At 53.0% G+C, this 17683-nt stretch overlaps 5 protein-coding genes across 5 annotated transcripts; 3 read left to right on the top strand and 2 right to left on the bottom strand.

Annotated features, from left to right (window-relative positions):
* Window positions 1-846: 846 nt before the first annotated feature.
* Window positions 847-3315, top strand: UMAG_05563 (uncharacterized protein; the record flags this gene model as incomplete). The annotated part of the gene is made up of 1 exon (XM_011393569.1): window positions 847-3315. The coding sequence occupies one exon, from the start codon at window positions 847-849 to the stop codon at window positions 3313-3315; it is 2469 nt and encodes an 822-aa protein (XP_011391871.1).
* Window positions 3316-6765: 3450 nt separating this feature from the next.
* Window positions 6766-7838, top strand: UMAG_05562 (uncharacterized protein; the record flags this gene model as incomplete). The annotated part of the gene is made up of 2 exons (XM_011393568.1): window positions 6766-7234; window positions 7396-7838. 2 exons carry the CDS (start codon window positions 6766-6768, stop codon window positions 7836-7838), a joined length of 912 nt encoding a protein of 303 aa, XP_011391870.1.
* An 880-nt stretch (window positions 7839-8718) lies between these two features.
* UMAG_11795 (uncharacterized protein) lies at window positions 8719-9452 on the bottom strand (the record flags this gene model as incomplete). The annotated part of the gene is made up of 3 exons (XM_011393661.1): window positions 8719-8792; window positions 8885-9093; window positions 9187-9452. 3 exons carry the CDS (start codon window positions 9450-9452, stop codon window positions 8719-8721), a joined length of 549 nt encoding a protein of 182 aa, XP_011391963.1.
* Window positions 9453-11292: 1840 nt separating this feature from the next.
* UMAG_05560 (uncharacterized protein) lies at window positions 11293-13872 on the top strand (the record flags this gene model as incomplete). The annotated part of the gene is made up of 1 exon (XM_011393567.1): window positions 11293-13872. One exon carries the CDS (start codon window positions 11293-11295, stop codon window positions 13870-13872), a length of 2580 nt encoding a protein of 859 aa, XP_011391869.1.
* A 350-nt stretch (window positions 13873-14222) lies between these two features.
* Window positions 14223-15542, bottom strand: UMAG_05559 (putative translation initiation factor eIF5; the record flags this gene model as incomplete). Its single annotated transcript, XM_011393566.1, has 1 exon — window positions 14223-15542. The coding sequence occupies one exon, from the start codon at window positions 15540-15542 to the stop codon at window positions 14223-14225; it is 1320 nt and encodes a 439-aa protein (XP_011391868.1).
* Window positions 15543-17683: the final 2141 nt, after the last annotated feature.

The raw sequence follows: 17683 nt of genomic DNA, 5'->3' as shown, positions 1-17683 counted from the left end.
GAGAGAGAGAGAGAGAGAGGGAGAGAGAGAGAGAGAGAGAGAGAGAGAGAGATGACCTGAGGCTTGGGCGAGTCAAGGCAAGTCAAGATGAGAAGATGAAGGTGGGTTGCAGAGGGGAGCCTCGAAAACTGAACAGAGAGACACACCCAATCAGTCACCACGGCTCGGAGACTCTTCCGCTTACACTCTCGACTGACGGCTTTTTTTTGGGCAGAGGTAGAGCGCGTGTGACTTTAGGAAATCACGAATCGACCGACTTCCGATTCGATCACATCCGCCTCCACTCGCGACTGATTTTTTTTAGTGAATCATCGCAGATCGTGAATGCATCGGGCTCGACACGCACGGGCTCTGGAAAAAAATTCACAAATAATCGTGAAACTTGAATGTCAAGTCAAAAAATCATGTGAATTGCACCCATAACCGTGTGGAGCCTTCACGCACGGCCAACAATCGTGAATCGTGATTCACCGATCGTGAACAGTCCTGCTGCTGCTGTGTGTAAATCACGAATATTCAAGTTCGTGGTTCACGGTTGATTTTTCACGGTTTATATTAGTATATATTAGTCACGAATGTTAGCGTGTGCTATGCTACTCGTGACTGACGCTGAGCATCTCAGCTTCAGCTTCAGCTCCACACCAACACTCACAGACTGACTCACGACTCACACTCAGTCACGAGTAGCCACGAGCCTGCTATGAACCCTATTCAATTTGGCGCGCTTTCAAGATAAGTTCAAGTCTCACTCTCACTCTCTCTCTCACTCTCTCTCTTCCCTGAGGCTTTCATGTTCTACATGTAAACACTGCACCTCCGGGCTTTAACGTAGGCAAGCACGCCAAAATGTCGCTGGCAGAAGCTCTCCTCTCGAGGGCCCAGACAAAGAGGTCTGCTCTCACTGACAAAGCCTTGTCAAACACTGCCGATGCCGCGAAAGGCGGACTGGCCACCTTCTTGGCCAAGGCCGGAGATTCATCCAAGAATGCTGTCGCTTTCAGTGTCGCAAGTAGCGGCGCTCGTGCTCCAGCTTCTATTCAAATCACATCGTTTCACCCAGAAAAAACACTGCCGCCGGCCAACTATGCTTCGCTGGCTACCGCTCAGCTTATCCGATCCGTCCGCTTGATTTTGGTCAGCACTTGGCGGCGTCCTGACACGAGTGCTGCTCGCCAACCTCTCCAGCAGCTGTATAGCACCGCCAACGTCCTGGTGATGTACTGCTCTGCTGAAGAGTTGGACCATCTGTACGACTCTGTCAAGATTGAAATCGAACGCGCGGTTGGCAACTGGGTGGCTACGTTGCACAGCTCCGCCTCCATCACAGACTTGCTACAGGACAAGGTTGGCTGGCTGGTAGAGCTCAGAAGCATCTGGTTTGAGTGGAGTGATAATCTGGCTTTGGTTCGAAACATTTTGTACTCCCTGGACCGCTATGTTCTTAACCGCAGGACTGCTGATGGCTATTACCGATCCAAGAGCTTTGTCTCGCATGATGACCGCATCTCCATTCGCGACCTTGGCCTCAAGGAATTTGGCCATCACATCTTGAAGGATGCCACGCTCTTCCGCACATTTCTCAAGTGCATTGTAGGCGCTATCGATGGCAAGCGAAAGTTGCTCTTGACTTATGGAAAATTGCACCATGATCTCCTCACTATGCTCGGCCAACTCCAGGCCGAAGATGCTCTCGACGATGCAGTTTCAAAGGCGACAGATGTCTTTTACCAGGCAGAGTCCACCGCTTCTATCGCAAGCTTGTCACCCACAGAGTATGTCGAATATGCCTGGGGTCGCATGAGCGAAGAGCGGGATCGAAGCCAGTGGGCTCTATCCACCGGAACAGGCCAACACAAGATGATAGCTGCTGCGCGCAAACAACTCGTAACACAGCACGCCGATACAATCCTTGCTGCACTGCCCGATCTTGTCACTTCTGGAAATTGCGATGGCCTCGACAAGATGTATCAACTGGCCAACTGCAGCGACCGCCTCGCTGACCTGCGCAAGGCCTTTGCAGAATTCATCAAGACACACGGCGCTGCCATTGTTGAAGATCGGGAGAGGGATGACAAGATGATCGAGGGGCTGCTGGCCTTCAAGTCGTCCATCGACCGCGTCGTCCACCACAGCTTCGGCGGTGATGACGACTTTGTTCTTGCCCAAAAGCAAGGCTTCGAATTCTGTATCAACAAGCGCGAGACCAAAGTTGCCGAACTTATCGCCAAGTACCTCGACGCCAAACTACGCAGCGGGAACAAAACCATGTCGGATCTAGAGCTCGAAAACAGCCTCGATGAAGCGCTCATCCTCTTCCGCTACACACAAGCCAAGGACATGTTTGAAGAGTTTTACAAGCGCCACTTTGCCAAACGGCTGCTGTTGAACCGATCTGCCTCTTCGGATGCGGAGCGAAGCATGTTGCTCAAACTCAAGGCAGAGTGTGGGCCTGAGTTCACCGCCAAGCTCGAGACGATGATCAAGGACGTCGAGGTGTCCAAGGATCTGATGGATGAATACGTCCGCTTTGCTGCTAAGCAACGCAAAGACGAGCCATCACCCAAAGACGACTTTGATCTGAGCGTTAGTGTGCTAACGCAAGCGCATTGGCCCACGTATCCCAACATTGACGTGGCTCTGCCGGTCGAGCTTGCCGCCGCAGCCGAACGGTTTGCGGCCTTCTACCAGAATCGCAACAGTGGGCGTCGCTTGCATTGGCAACACTCGCTCGGTACGTTGACCATGACGGCGAAATTCGAAAAAGCGGGCGTTAAGGAGCTCCACGTAAGCACCTTCCAAGCGATCATCCTCATGCTCTTCAACACGCTCGAGCCGGGTCAGAAGCTGAGCTACGCCGACATCCGCACCCATACTGGACTCAACGACCAAGAGCTCAAGCGGACCTTGCAGAGTCTCGCGTGTGGTCTGATCCCCACCCGCGTGCTTCGCAAACATCCTCAAGGCAAGGAAGTCAACGATGATGACCATTTCACGTTTAACGACAACTTTAAGAACGACCGTCACCGCATTCGCATCAACCAGATCCAGATGAAGGAGACGGCCGAAGAGCAAAAGTCGACCGAGCAACGGGTGTTTCTCGATCGAGAGCTTATCCTTCAAGCGGCGACGGTGCGTGTTCTCAAGGCCAAGAAGACCATCAAGCATTCCGAGCTCATCACTGAGGTCGTCGACCAGATCAAGAATCGCTTCACGGTGGATGTCGCCGAGATAAAAAAGGAGTTTGAGATCTTGATCGAGAAGGAGTACATGGAGCGCGTCGAAGGTCAGCGAGGCATGTATCGCTACCTTGCTTAGGGGCAGTGCAAGCACGTGGGCCATCCATCACGCATGGTTGTAATAGTAGCAAAGTCACGAGTAAATTTTTGTCTCGTGTCTGCCCATCTAGTGAGGTCTGAAAAGATCGAGATATGAAAATCGTGAATGGAATCGAGCGATCGAGATGATGATGCGATTCTACTCTCACCGCAAATTGCTTCGACATCCTGCTTCGACTCCGGTCGGGGCACAGAATTAGTCTACAAAGTGGACAATCGCAAGACTTCGTGACTCACGACTGCAGAGGAGAACACGCTCTTTGCACCTTGATGGAAGCAAAAGCCGGCCGTTGATCCAGCTGTCTAGCCGAGGTGTGGAGCGGGACGGGGTTGTTTGCCGCATTGCGCATATCTGATTTGGCGCTCCGAACTTGTCAGAAGTACGCGCCGCCCAAAATACGAACGTGGAGGATCAGGCACAGAAAACCGGAAACCCACTCGTGACTGAATCACGAATATTCGCGTCTCATGTCTCGCGATTTGTGACTTCTGCTTACACAATATGGAATATCGTGCATATTTGTGATTCACATTGAACGCTCTGGCGAGCATGAAGCGAAGACCGTCACGGAGCAAGGATTCACTAAGCGAGGCCAAGAAAAGACTGGCAGCCAAGAGTCTGCCGAGACAAGACGAAAAGTGAGCTGATTTTTCTCTCGAGCGGCCCGCTTGACTCTCTCTCACGACTGGTAGACATGATTCAGTCCGCACAATCTGTGAATGTTTTCGGTAGACCGATGAAGGATGTCATTGCTCTTGTCTACTCGACCAAATAGCTCACCAGAAAATGCCGAGACCACTGAGGAAACCAGCGGGGTTACAGCACTTGTAAAGCCGAGATCGAATCTCAATTCTTGCGCCCTCTTAAGAAAAGAGTCGTAGCATTGTAGAAAGTCACTCCTTTCGCAGTCGACTTGTTGGTAAAATGTCCCGAGTCATTACCGCTATGGAGCTTGTGGAGGTCGCAGTAAGTCAAAGTCCTCTGCTGTAGAGAAAACACGAGTGTGTCTCTACCTACAAGCTAAAACGGGGGCCTTTTGACTATAAGTGTCAGCATGTGCGCTGCTTGATCCTGATCGAACCCATCGTGACTGTACCAGGAAGAGCAATAGCAGACCGATACCAACTTCTCTCCTGTATCCTTGTTAAAACAAGAGCCGCGTCTCGACGTGGCGACGCAAGCATCAGCTTTCAATACTTGATCGCAGCAGGATCCTTGCGGTGACATGGCTCTTTTCGCACTTTCTATAGGCGACCATGTCCTAATTATACAAGGAGAGGTTGGGAATGTGTCCTCCTGCTGCTTGGCGGTCCAGCCGAGATGGTTCTCGAGCCGCTCGCTTGCAGGCGACCCTCATATCTGGTCTCTCTTCCCTCGCATCTGCCGTCGACGTTCGAGCATTACACATCCAGTTGCAGTCAATCGTGAATGTCGAGATGGCCTGTCATCTTCATCGCACGTGCGAATGAGGATCTGAGGGTCGCGGGCACTCGTTAGTCGGAGTCGTGAGTTTTCCTCTTTACAATGATGCATGCAGCAAAGTGCTGTCAAAAGCCGTATTTTGCCAGAAAAATCGTGAATGTCTCTGACTTGCACTGTTCGACTTGGGCGTAAGCTTGCCTACTGTCACCAGAAGGTCCGTCAAAAACGCATCAAGTCGTTCTCTCGAACAGCAAACAAGACACGGCAGCCACCATCAGACAGCGCCGAGAGACAATAAGAGGCATGTAGTTTCATGTGAAACAAGGCTCCAGCCGCTGAGAGATGCGCAACAGAGAGAGACCATAGGAGCAAAGTTCACGGCGATCGAATCTCAGCTTTGCCACTAGAGCTCGCTTAGCCGACGTCGCCGTCGTGCCCCACGCCAGATCCGAGAATAGGCACACTCGTGACTCGTGACTGCATTCACGATTTGACAAGCTGCCGGCTTCTGCTTTTTGTTTCCATTGGCTGAGCCTCGTGTCTCCATCCGTCGTGCGTCGTTGAAACTCATGCGATGTTTTGACATGGCGTGCGGACATTCAAACGGTTCTCCCCCTTGACAAGTGCCCTCCTGTGCCCTGCACGACGATCGTCGTTTGACTTTCGATAGCTCAGCTGATCGTCATCCGACCCCTTGCCCCGGAGCCCACTCCTCCAACAATGTCATCTCTGTGTCTGTTTTTGCAGTGCGAAGTCCTTGCCGCGAGCCCACATCGAGATCGCCTCACTCCATAGGCGCTTCATGGAGAACCTTTCCAGCTCTTTTGCCCCTTCTTCCCCGTTGCAATCGCTGCTATTTCAAGCGTTCTTTGGCTTTCTCACCAAGTGAGCTGAGTTGGAATTGCGGCGAGCAAAGTTGCTGGTCATTTCCTTCCCAACTTGACCTGTTCGGTTAAGCACCTTGTCGGGATGTCCGCCAGTCCTCTGCCTTGTTTGAAAGGCCAACTCGAGGGAACTTCTTGTTTACCGTTTCACCCCTTTCTGCGCGCTCTCGCAAGGAGTCAAAGAGGTGTCCTTACAAATCGGCATCTCACTCCATTCCTGGGCCTGCGCATGCGAGAAGAACGTTTGTTCTTTCTATTTCAGCCTCGACCTCGGCCGCGTTTGATGCCTCTGTCGTTCCAAACCAGTTCAGTGTCTAAGTATGATTCTCCTTGCTGTCGACCAACAAGAGCCGCTGAATGTAGTTTGCGGAAACGGACAAGAGGCTTGAGCGCATTTGCGTCGCTCCGTCTGAGATCTACATGTGTTTCTGCATGCATCTGTTCCGACAGCTAATCGAGTCGCCGTGAGAGAATCTTGTCCGACGTCTTGTCGACCCACAGCCCGCTCGAGGATGCTTATGAGCTAATTCGGTTGGCCCATTACGTCGCTCGTGGAACTCGGCCAAGCTTTTGCCGCCAAGGCTTGGCCCGCCCTCGAACGTCAATGCCCATCGCTTTGAGGGTTGGTCGATACCTGCCTGTTATCGAAAAGTTTCGATGAGATTAGGGGTCTTGGAATAGTTGCTGAGTAATAGGACAAGAACAGAGGTGCTTCACTGACGGAGTGCGGGACAAGGGTGCCAATGGATGGGGAAGCGGCATTTGATCGTACGCATGAATGAGGAGCGACGAATATCATATGTTTTGAGCAGCTACACTACCTTTCTGGAACAGCATTGACCTCGCCAAACAATCATGGACCTTGGTCCTCCTCCTCCTCCGCCTCGCTCCTCTCTCCTCGCTGGCTGGTGGAGCATCATTAAGTTAACTCTGCCTCTCTTGTTGTACGGTGTGACTGTACACCTAGCATAAGAGTGTTCCGCATCGATTCGTCTGACGTTGGTCGAAGAAGTACATAAAGGTCCTACTCTGCGAATGTAGCCACCGTTTCCGCCCAACCACACACTCTCGATCCCTCACGCCAACGAATCCCCCTTCATAGCACCTCTCTCTTTTCATCAAAATGCTTACCAAGTACGCCATCCTTGCTGCCACTGCCGCCGCTGCTGTTGCCGCCGCTCCCGCTCAGAAGCGCGCTGCTGCTGGCCAGGCCGACATTGACGTTGTCATTCTCAACTATGCGCTTACCCTTGAGCACCTTGAGAACGCCTTCTACCGCGACTCGCTTGCCACGTACGATGCTGGAGCCTTCCGCGCCGCCGGTTACCCCGAATGGGTCCGCCAGCGATTCGTCGAGATCGGCGGTCACGAGAAGGCTCATGTCGACTTCTTGACCAAGGCTCTCGGTGACCAGGCAACCAAGGAGTGCACGTACAACTTTGGCGTTACCGACGTCAACACGTTCATTGCTACCGCCGCTCTTCTTGAGGGTATCGGCGAGAGCGCCTACCTCGGTGCTGCCCAGAACATTACGAACCCCGGAACACTCACCGCCGCGGGATCGATCCTCACTGTTGAATCAAGACACAGTGGTCAGTACCCCCCTTTGCTCCCCTTCTCATTGCGTCGTGTAAAGAACAGCTACTGACGTTTGCGGTCTCGTTCTGATGATTTTGCGCACTCACGACTGTTTATTGGCTTTTCCCTGACTTCCCTTTTTCATCTTTGTTTTGTGGGACTTTGTTCTTAACAGGCTGGGTCTCTTCGTCGGTTCTCAAGGGAGACGGATTCCCCCGTGACACCAGCACCCCGCTTAACTTCAACCAGACTTATTCGCTCGCTGCACCGCTGATCACGTCGTGCCCCGAGACTAACCCCGCTCTCCCCGTCAAGGCGTTCCCCGCCGCAAAGGTCGAGGGTAAGGTTGGCGGAGGCAAGACAGTCACTGTTTCCGGTGAAGGTGTGCAGTCGGGCCAGTACGCCGCTTTCCTCGCTGGTCTCGGTGTGTTCTACGCCCAGATCGGTGATGGAAACACGGTCACTGTTCCCGAGGACGTCGGTTACGGCCGTATCTACATGGTCGTTTCCAGGGTCGAGAACTCGATCGCTGATGACGACGTTGTTGCCGGTCCCGCTGTGATCGACATCCCCCTGTCCAGCTCCAAGGCCGAGAAGATCTCCGCGCTCTCTTCGTAAACCTCGTCATTCCGATCCTAGACAAACGAGAACGCTCAGATGGGCGTTTCGTGATTTGGTTTGAATTTGCTCGCCACTTTCGTACTTCTTTCATCCCTCGACAACCGCAAGCTCACGATTGAGGCGTATCAAGCATCCAGAACGAGTCAGGATACATGACTTGTTCAAATCATCTTTAATTGTGTTCCCGATGCCGATGAGGGATTCCTCGTCGTTGACATCATCTTTGATTCTCGATTGTATATGTCTTTGTTGAATTGGAACAATTGCTTTACTGCTTCGCACACGATCCTGTGCACCTTGGTTCGTATGATGGATACGAGCTTATCCAGGCACAGACTGAGTCGGAGTTTGAGCTCAAGGACGAGTGGGTCGTGTCGAAGACGCTCATGATTTGGAAATCGACTCAAGACCCGCGATCACAACAATCACGAATCACGATCCGTGAATTGTGAATACGAGACTGGTGCAGCAAAGCGTCGTCTACCTTACTTTTTGCGTTCCTGTTGCTACAGCATCATTCTGGCAAAACATAAGTGTTCCGAATGAAATCGATATTCTCAGCCTTGAACGCAGCTAGACTGTGTCGTTTGGAAGACGCGACCTGTATGCTCTTGCGACGCATGTATTCGTGGCAATTCGTGAATTGGTAGTACCAGGCAGCACTCTGAGTAGTCAGTTGCAAGTGGTCTTTGCTTGTTGCGGCAAGCGTGCCTGTTGGTCTCGTTAGCTCAATCCTGCGTACCGGTGCACGTCGTTCGGACTCGCAAGCTTGGATAAGAGAGAGTCAACCATAGTCGTAAATTTGCATCTGAGCGGTTGTTTTGAGATTGGGTGGGGCTGTATACAATGAGAAGAGGGGCGAGATGTGGTCATACTCTCAAAGAACGTTGTTGACAATGGGTGCAGCACCAACGATGGTGAAGCAGGCGTAAGTGGCAATGATCAACAAAGCTGTCGTTATCAACGGAGTGAGCGGCAGGTAGTTAGGGCGTTAGCGAACGGCAATTCCTGTGAAAAAGCGTATGAGCGAGGCAACGACGTACCGAGGAAGCTGAGACCGCTGGGAATGGCACCGAAAGCACGATTGCTTGGCGTACCCGAGTAGTAACCGATCGCGTAAGGAATACGTGAGATGACCCAAGTGGCCGAGACGACAGTGGTGAGTTGCGGGAAGAAGAGACCGTTGAATAGCGTGAGAAATGCGAAGCTCGTGAGGTTTTCGAGGGTGTTCTGGTGAACACGCTGAGCGCAGCTGTTTCATCACACAGGGTAGGACAATCAAGAGCGTCAATACTCAAGAGTCAGCATGGTCCTCATTAAGAGGCTGAGAGCAGGCGCAACTTACTTGAAGAGATGAGCCTCTCGGTTCTTGTCCGCGACGGCTCGGTCGGCGTACTGATACGGATAAGGGATTTGAGCAGCTCTGCGTGCGCTACCCACCTTGACACCCATCAAGAAGGTGACCCAGGCGGCCGAGACAACACACGAGACCACATAGCCATAGCCAACAGGCAGGAACAGGCCCTGGACCGTGGTGGACTTGGGGGCGAGGAAGTGGTAAAACGCCGGGATGGAGGCGGTAAGTGCGGGTAGGGCGATGCTCTTCGACATGTTGACTAGGGACAGCGAGGAGGAAGGAAGGATGCAATGCGATTGGGAGAGTGGATGAGTCTATTCAAGTTTTGATGGGACAGGTGGGAGCTGATCAGGATGGCGCAGTGATCAAAGCAATGACGAGGCCTTTAATAGCTGCAAGCTGTCAGAGGTGAGAAGCACCTTGGCGTCGCTGTTAGAATCCACGCTGCGCTAAACGGCAATCGTGAATATGCAAGCTGCTCGTTGATGTCATGGCGCCCGATCCCTGATTCGAATTGGACCCGATTAGAATTCCGATGTCAGCCGATTCAGACACAATCCGTGATTTATTCACGATTGCAACAACCGCTGAGCCTGTCCTTATCGTAATTCTGTTGACAGCTCCGTCGAGTCAAAAGGACCGCGCTAGACCGAGCAAGAAACGTGAAAAGTATAACTCCGTGATGCTCATCTGCATCATCTGTATCGCACTGAGCGACAAAGTTGGCCTGTGCTTCTCGCTGGTGCGTTTGAATCCGAGTGAGGCTCTAGCCGCTCTCGGGTTGCAGATCTTGGTCAGACTCGACTCGCAGGATAGTTGCTTACTGCTCGACTACAGTGCGCATAGTTCTGCCCAAGCGCTCAAACTGTTCTAGAAATGGAGGCAATAGAGTGGTAGTGTGTGTTTGATAGATCCAATGTCGGCGATCAGAGTTGAAAGAAGCTGGTGTATTCTGCTGCCCAGTAATGGAAACATCTGGGCGACAACCGGCAGGGCTTGGGAACTGGCTTTAGATGCTCTCGCGCGGACATCAGCGATATGCCGAACCTCGTCCAGCCAATCTTGAGACGCAGGGCAAGGTTGGGCCACTTGGCAGCCACCACGGTCTTAACGAATTTCTGACGAGGCCGACGTTTTTTCTGAGCTGGGTGATCGTGCAAGAGAAGCGTAGTGCTCGAAAACGGCCTGTCGACGTGCATGTTACCCTGAGACGATACGCTCCAGTCACAGTACACCAAGTGAAAGCCGGCTTCTCTGAGACGAGCCTGAATTCAGCGAGGCTGATCATGTTTCCTTGTGGATCAATGTTATTGTAACTGCTCGTCAGCAAGCATGCGCAGATGAAAGCTCCATGCTTGTGAGTGGCTTGTGCTTGAGACGGCAGCTGTGCGTATGGTTCGTGGCGTGCGTACATGTCTTGCATTTGCATGCTGGACAGCGCACAGCGGGGACAGCGTGTTGGATGTGGACCCTGCATCAAAAATCCAAGCCTCGTGTCGACGCCTCTTGGCGATGCACATTTCCAACCATGAACCCTTGCGAACGCACACACACGCGGTGCGACATGGACACAAACAGGCACGAGGAACACACACACACACACACACTTACACATCTTTTACCCGCTCTTCGCTTCATCCTGGCAGCGACGCGGCACTTGCTCGTTATCGTGTATTGCCAACGCGGTGCAAGTTTGGCGTCATATTGTGCATCAGTCTCGCTTGTTGCCAGCCTCCACTGGATTCGGCCGGAATGCACTCCATCTTGTTTCTTAAGTCGCTTTCCCTCTCACACAACGTTGTCCTGATCACATCTTTATACGCCCCTGGCCTCTACCGTCGACTGTCGATCCAACCACGAAACGTTCTGATTGCTTTTTCTATTTCGAACTCCTCGACCCTACGCTACGCCCTGATTCGTTGCAGCCAACAGCGTCCGGATCCACCCGGTCTACACAGCTGAATGACAACCTAGATATCAGCCAGATACACTGGAACTACATAGTAATCTTGGCACCCGCTCATATGCGCCCTCGACTCTGTTGTTCGAATCGCCCATCATAGACGACATTCACTCGCCGAAAGCTCCAAGACCATGGTCTGCTTCCGCGCATCTCTCGCCCCGTCTACTACGGTGCGCCGAATTCGAACCATCTGCACCACCATCTCTCTCTACATCGAGGCATTCCTGTGTCATCTTCATACCGTTTTTTACTTTTTCTTGTTCCACACCTATGAGCCAGCCTCTCGTGCCTGGTGGGATTCCTCCAAGGGCTCGGCTGTGATTGTCTATGCGCCCCACAACGATGCTGTAGCCCGATACGTTGCTCTTCGTCTCTCGTCCGGCTCGCCGTCTAGTTTTGCGCTCAAAGACGTTGGACCCACCAAGCGCAACCCTCGTGCTCCTTATACGTGCTTTGTCCTTCACGCCGATGCGGACCAGTTTTCCATCACGGTAGCACAGTGGGCTGCGAAAAAGGCTAGGATGGAAAAGGCACTCTTCAAGCAAAGAAACCGCGCAAGGTCGTCGTCGAGCACCAATTCCAGCGCGCCTTCTTCTCCTTCATCGTCATCGCACCTCCACCATGCCAAGTCGTCACGAGGGGGCAGCGAGAATGGCTCATCGGATCCGTCTTACCCCGCTGCTACCTCGTACACCATCCAGCCAGGACATAGTGACAGAGGAGACCAAACTCCACGCCCTCACAAACATCGTTCGCGGCCACAACCCATTCAGATCGGCGCCAAGTCCCGACCAAGGTCACGCAGCTGGTCAAGCTGGGCTGGACCCGACCTGTTCGGATATGGCATCGATATGCTCAAAGGTTGGATGCCTGGCAGATGCGGCCCCAAGACTCCATCTTCGGGCACCATCATACCCATCATGGCGGATGTGCAAACGGCCGACGGATTGGCGATGGTTAATTCGACAATTTCTGCGTATTGCAGCTCGCACGATCTACTGCTCAGCGGAATCATACTGATACCTTCGGTACTGTGCCCACGCAACGTGCCACTGACGACGAGTGCCGCTGCGCTGGCTTCCAAGATGGATATCCCCAAGACGCCTAACAGCGCGTACAGCGATGTCGATCCGTTCACGCTCTGCAATCGGGACGTGTGGGGCGAGCTTCGGGCCTCGTCTTCGAGCCGATCTGCACTGGCAACACCAAGCGCTACGCAACGAGATCCGTTTGGCTTGGCACCGCCGTTTCGAGAAGCAGCTGAGCTGGGATCATCGATGGAGTCGTCGTTGTCGTCGATCTTGACTGCGCAAGCTTCACCTCCGCTTTCCCCGTCAAGCGCTCGCATCGTTCGAACGCAAGACGACGAGCAAGCAGCACTCTACAGCGCGCTCACGACCGATGTGGTTCAATCTAAAGCTCTGATCAATGTCCTCTTCCCAGCGTTGAAGCGTGATAAAGGTCGGATCCTCGGTCTCGTCCCCTCCGGCCACGGACCGGACCTTCCACAAGATCCCGATACGCTTTCCTTGCAATCCACGCCCTCGCGTGCCAACTCGGCCAATGGCAAGTCGCGAGATCGATCGCTTTCCACTGCTTCCTCGGTCAGCGTTGGTGGTACTGGTGATGTACCCGTCCTGCGTACCTGGCCAAGCGCGGTCGTCAACACGGTTCGAGAAGCGCTTCGCTCGCAATACCGTGAACTCGAGTTGGAATACATGCGAAGGGGCGGCGGCGCACGTCAAGTGCACGTTTGCATGATCGAAACCGAGCCGTTGGTCAAGCTTCCACAGACGAGGCTCAAGAAGGTGGTCAAGTGGAATGAATCGGTCAGGTATTTCGCGCATCACGGCAGGAAGAGGCGCTGGTGGAGGGTGAAGGACTGGGTTGGGGTAGCGGGCATTTTGGAGAGGTTGCCATTCGTGGGTCGGTTTGGGAAGTTGAGTGATGATCGGGAGGGGTGTGGGGATGGTAGTGGTGGCGGGAGGTATGAGATCTACATTCCTGTGGAATTGAGGCCATTCCTCGGTGGGTGGAGTCGAACGTCTACTCAAGTTGATCGAGAGGGTGATGGATTGGCGAGGGCAGGAGGTGCGCCGATCATGGTTCGAGCGTTGCGCAGGTTGGTGCGAGTGCTTCGGTGGTTGGAGATGTGTTCTGTTCCATGGGACGATTTAGCCGAACATGTAGCAGCGGTTTCGTACCCGATTGCGCTGGGCACGTCATGTCCACCTACACCCGGTCCATCGCAGTCGCTACTACACCCTTACACAGTTGCCTCGAATCACGCACCTTCGTCGGCCGGTTTCCACCGCTCTGCATCCAGTCGAACGTACCCAAAACCATCCAACATGTTCTCGACGCCTCCGCCCCTGCAGTCCGACTTGCATCCCGACGACGAGACGCCTAACTTCCCTTTCTCAACCGCTTCGTCCGGTCCGGCCTATACGCTTCTTTCGCTCAAGCCGGACGCCAATGTCAGAATTGCAAGATCCTACCCGCGTGAATTGTCCCACCAAGACCCCACCCCGCTCTTCGAAGCCCTCCGCTGCGCTCTCACTAGCTACCATCCGCGAAGCACCTACTATCCCGCCTTGAGCGCTTGGTTTAGTACACTTCTGCACAACATCGCCCCTTGGTTTCAGTCCGACCTCAAACACTTGCTATGTGCCTATCTGGACTCACACGCCGTCGAGCATGCTGGCGTCTAGCAGTAATCGTGAATACGACTTATACACGACCCGATATACACGAGACCACCGTTCTGTCCTTTCGGCGCCCGCTTCTCGCTTTCCAGCGTTCTGCTGCAGCACCAACGCGTCCAAAGCACACACCAAATATGCATCCAAGATAGACCCACGACCTGTTTCAGTTGAGCAAATCAGATTTTATTTGATGCATAGAAACACGAAACTAGAGCGGTGAATTGAGACAAGCGATCGTAAAGGGACCGGCGACGGAGGCCGCCCTTGGACGAGCATAGATGACACAAAGTTTTGGTTGAGGAGACAAGCAAGAGGAAGCCAAGTGCGTCAACGCAGACAGACGTTTTTCGAAGTTTCTAGAGGTTGTCAAGGTCGGAATCGTCATCGTCATCATTGTCATCGTTGTGTGCGGTCTTGTTGATACCGTTTCCATTGACATTCGCTTTAGACTTGGGGGGCTTGTCATCGTCGTCATCGTCGTCATCGTCGTCATCGGAATCTTGCTCGGATTCGGAATCGGCCTGGTCTAGCCATTCGAGGAAAGGAGCCGCAGCACGACGAACCTTCTTGGAAATATCTTTAGAGACGTACTTTTTGCTGACATGGGTGCCCCAGTTTTTGACGAAATCTTCGTCGAGCACGTCGATCTGGTAGAGAGCCATGAGAATCTTGGGGACACCGTTGGGAACGAGCGTAGGGCACTGAACACCAGCCAATCGCTCAAAGCCGCCGAGCATGGCTTTCTGGTGCTTCTCCGAGTCGCCGACCATCTTGACGAGCACGGCGCCATACTTTTCAATCTCCTTGGGAGCGTCTTCGGTGAAGAGGGCTTGCGCAAGCACTTGGACGGTTTTGTGCTTTTTTTCGATGCCAAACTCTTGCGCCTTTTTGTACACTTCGGCTGGGGTGCACTCGCGACCCTCTTGACCACCCTTGCGGTTGGCCTGGAGCCACTGGCCAAACTGTGCGTACGGGCTATCCTCGTCCTCGTCCTCGTCGTCATCTCCAAGCACGAGCGAGGACTTGACGCTGCCTTCGAGCGCCTTGACACGTGCGGCGACGGCAGCTTCCGAGGTGTCGACGGACCAGTCGTCATCGGCGTTACCACGCTGCTCGGCCGTGGGGATTTCGGCAGCTTCGGCTTTGATGCGCTTGGTCAGCTCGTCGTCTGAGCCGGCGTCGCCGGCGTCCTGACCGGCAGCCTTTCCGGCTCCCTTGGCGCCCTTGACGCGCTTGGGAGGCGGATGTTTGACGATAAAAGTGGTGAGCTTGTGCTTCATGTCAACGCCGGTGCGCTTGCCACAAGCCTTGCAGTTGCGAAGGATGTCGCCATCCTTGAGAATTTTGAGATCGGTTTCGGGGTTCTTGCAGTCGCCGCAGAGGACAAACTTGTCGATGAAGCCGTCAAGCAGCTCGCGAAGACGGTCGGCATCGTGGGCACCGTTGACAATGTAACGATCGTTCTTCTCGTCAAACGAGGTTTGGGCGCCGAGCTCGCAGCCGAAAAACTTGGTCGGGTAGGTGGGAGGACGGCTGAGGGAACGAGCAATGTCAGACATGTTGGGGATGACGGTCTTGATACCGTTGCCCTTGCCCTCGATCTTGGTCTGGAGCAGGGGCATGCGGTAACGGTAGAACTTGTCGTCGACATCGCGACGGATATTAACGACAGACATGATGGCGTCGGAAGAAGGGCTAGAGAGGTACGAGGCGGAGTGAACAGGGTGAGGCAGTTGTATCAAGTACAGCTACGATGCAAAACCAGGTAGGGCGGTTTTTGTCGGCGGGCAAAGGGTGAATTGATAGATGGACGAGTAACGGTGGAGAACAAGATCGACATAAAAACGGATGGCGTTCGGGTCGTGGCCTGAGATGGACAGTGACGAGATCGATATTGAGAAGAGAGTAGCTGGGACGTGAACGTGTGAGTGACGAGCTTGGAGCTGCGAAAGACGAGTGATCGGCTGATGGCGGCTGGGGTGTTGCGTGGGTTTAGTCAGGGTGGGAAAGGCGAAGAGTTGCGAGCGGCGTGGAGAGCGGCGTGAGAGCGACTCGAAGCGTTGCTGCAAATCTGATGGCAGTTTTCAAGCGGTGGAGACGGGATGCGATGTGTTTGCGAGATGGAGGCTGGGTCGAACAAAGAAAAGGGATGGTGACGATGAGGGAGCTGAGCATCCACCAAGCAAAGTCCCACCAAAAAGTTTTCCTCTTTTGGCATGCGCCAACTTGACTCGCAACTCTAACAGTCACGAGTCTAGCTTCTCGCGCTCGCGCTCACGAGAAGCTCTAAGCGTGAAGTTGTAAGACCAAGTCTGCCGACATCACACACGAACTCGTGACTTACTCTACAGATTATTCAAGCTTGACTGACTCACGACTCACATCGAAAAAAAGTCAGGTTCTGATTCATGACTGGCCGATTCGTGATTCACGATTGATTTACGATTCAGATTCCGATTGGCTGAGCGTCAGAAACTCTCGTGAATACCTACGACTACAAACCAGCCACAGATTCGTGATTCACGATTCACGCACGATTCATGATTTCCAAAAGAAAAAACCCCCTCCAATTCGAAAATATCCCCATGCCAAGTCCAAAGGTTTTCCGCCACGTAACACGAACCACGAACCAGACGAGTCACAAGTCACGAGTCACAGTGTGCACTAGAGCCCGGTGCACATAAGTCAAGAATGTTAACAATCACGACCTCACATGATAAGTCTAAAAAAAATTTATACACCGACTCAAGCTACGCAAGCCACGCAAGCCTAAAGAGGCGGTGTGCTGCAGGGTCTTATTATTATATTCGTGATTGTCTGCACAGTCGTGAGTCGCAGACTTGATCGTGAAATAATCACGAATTTCACAATTCGTGTATATCTGTGGCAACCCAAATCACAAATCACGAATGCAGGTGGTTTCTGTGGGATACAATCACGAATCTGTGCGCCCTTGACTAAGTCAACTTAAGTTTAACTTAAGTTAGTGTAACTATGTCGAAACTTGCCGGCATTTTCGGTTTCGTGGGTGCCGGTACGACTCTGAATGTTGGTCACCGCTGGAAAGAGACAAGAAGTTGTGCAAGCGTGTCCGTGATGGAAGAGTGGCATGGACTCGACAAGGATCTCTGCTTCCCGCCGCTGCACCAACAGAAGATTCAATGAGAGACCCTCATGACTCGTCCACGTCTATCGATGTACAAGATTGTGCATGTTCCAACTTGGCTCATCTTCTGAGTGGCGCCGGCTATCACTGTGGCGGTCTGGTGCTTGTGAGTCGCGAATGTCTTCTAGAAATTCTTTTACAGCTGCCGTAAAGACTCAAGCCTTGACTGCCAAGGTCGGCGATTCGCGGCCGAAATGGATGGCTGACGCAAGCGGCTTCGCTCTGTTCCGTGTTCTGGCACTTTCTCTGTCCGTTTGTGGGTTTTGCTTTCGCGGCTAACCTAATCGTGAATCACTAATGCCGTCGCACATGCCCTCCCGACTCCACACTCGTGACTAACTTACTGTAACTAGGTGAAAATCGTGAATCACGAATGGCGCGGTTGGGGTTAAGTTAGGTTAGATTCATCGTGAAATCGTGTGATGAGCTAACTTAGCTGGTCGGCTCACTCACGGCTGACGGTTGGGTGACTACGCAGGTCACACTCACACTCGCACTCACACACACTCACGAGCACACGCACACGCACACGCACTCACGACTCACGACTCACGACTCGTAACTGAACGCTCCCGTTACAAATTTATTGTATTTAAGTAATATTATAATTAAGTTACCCCCGTTGAGGCAGCCTTGCAACACGGCAAGTCA

Source organism: Mycosarcoma maydis, chromosome 18 (assembly GCF_000328475.2).
Source record: "Mycosarcoma maydis chromosome 18, whole genome shotgun sequence".
Classification (NCBI taxonomy): Eukaryota; Fungi; Basidiomycota; class Ustilaginomycetes; order Ustilaginales; genus Mycosarcoma; species Mycosarcoma maydis.
This window is presented reverse-complemented; position numbering and strand designations above follow the sequence as displayed.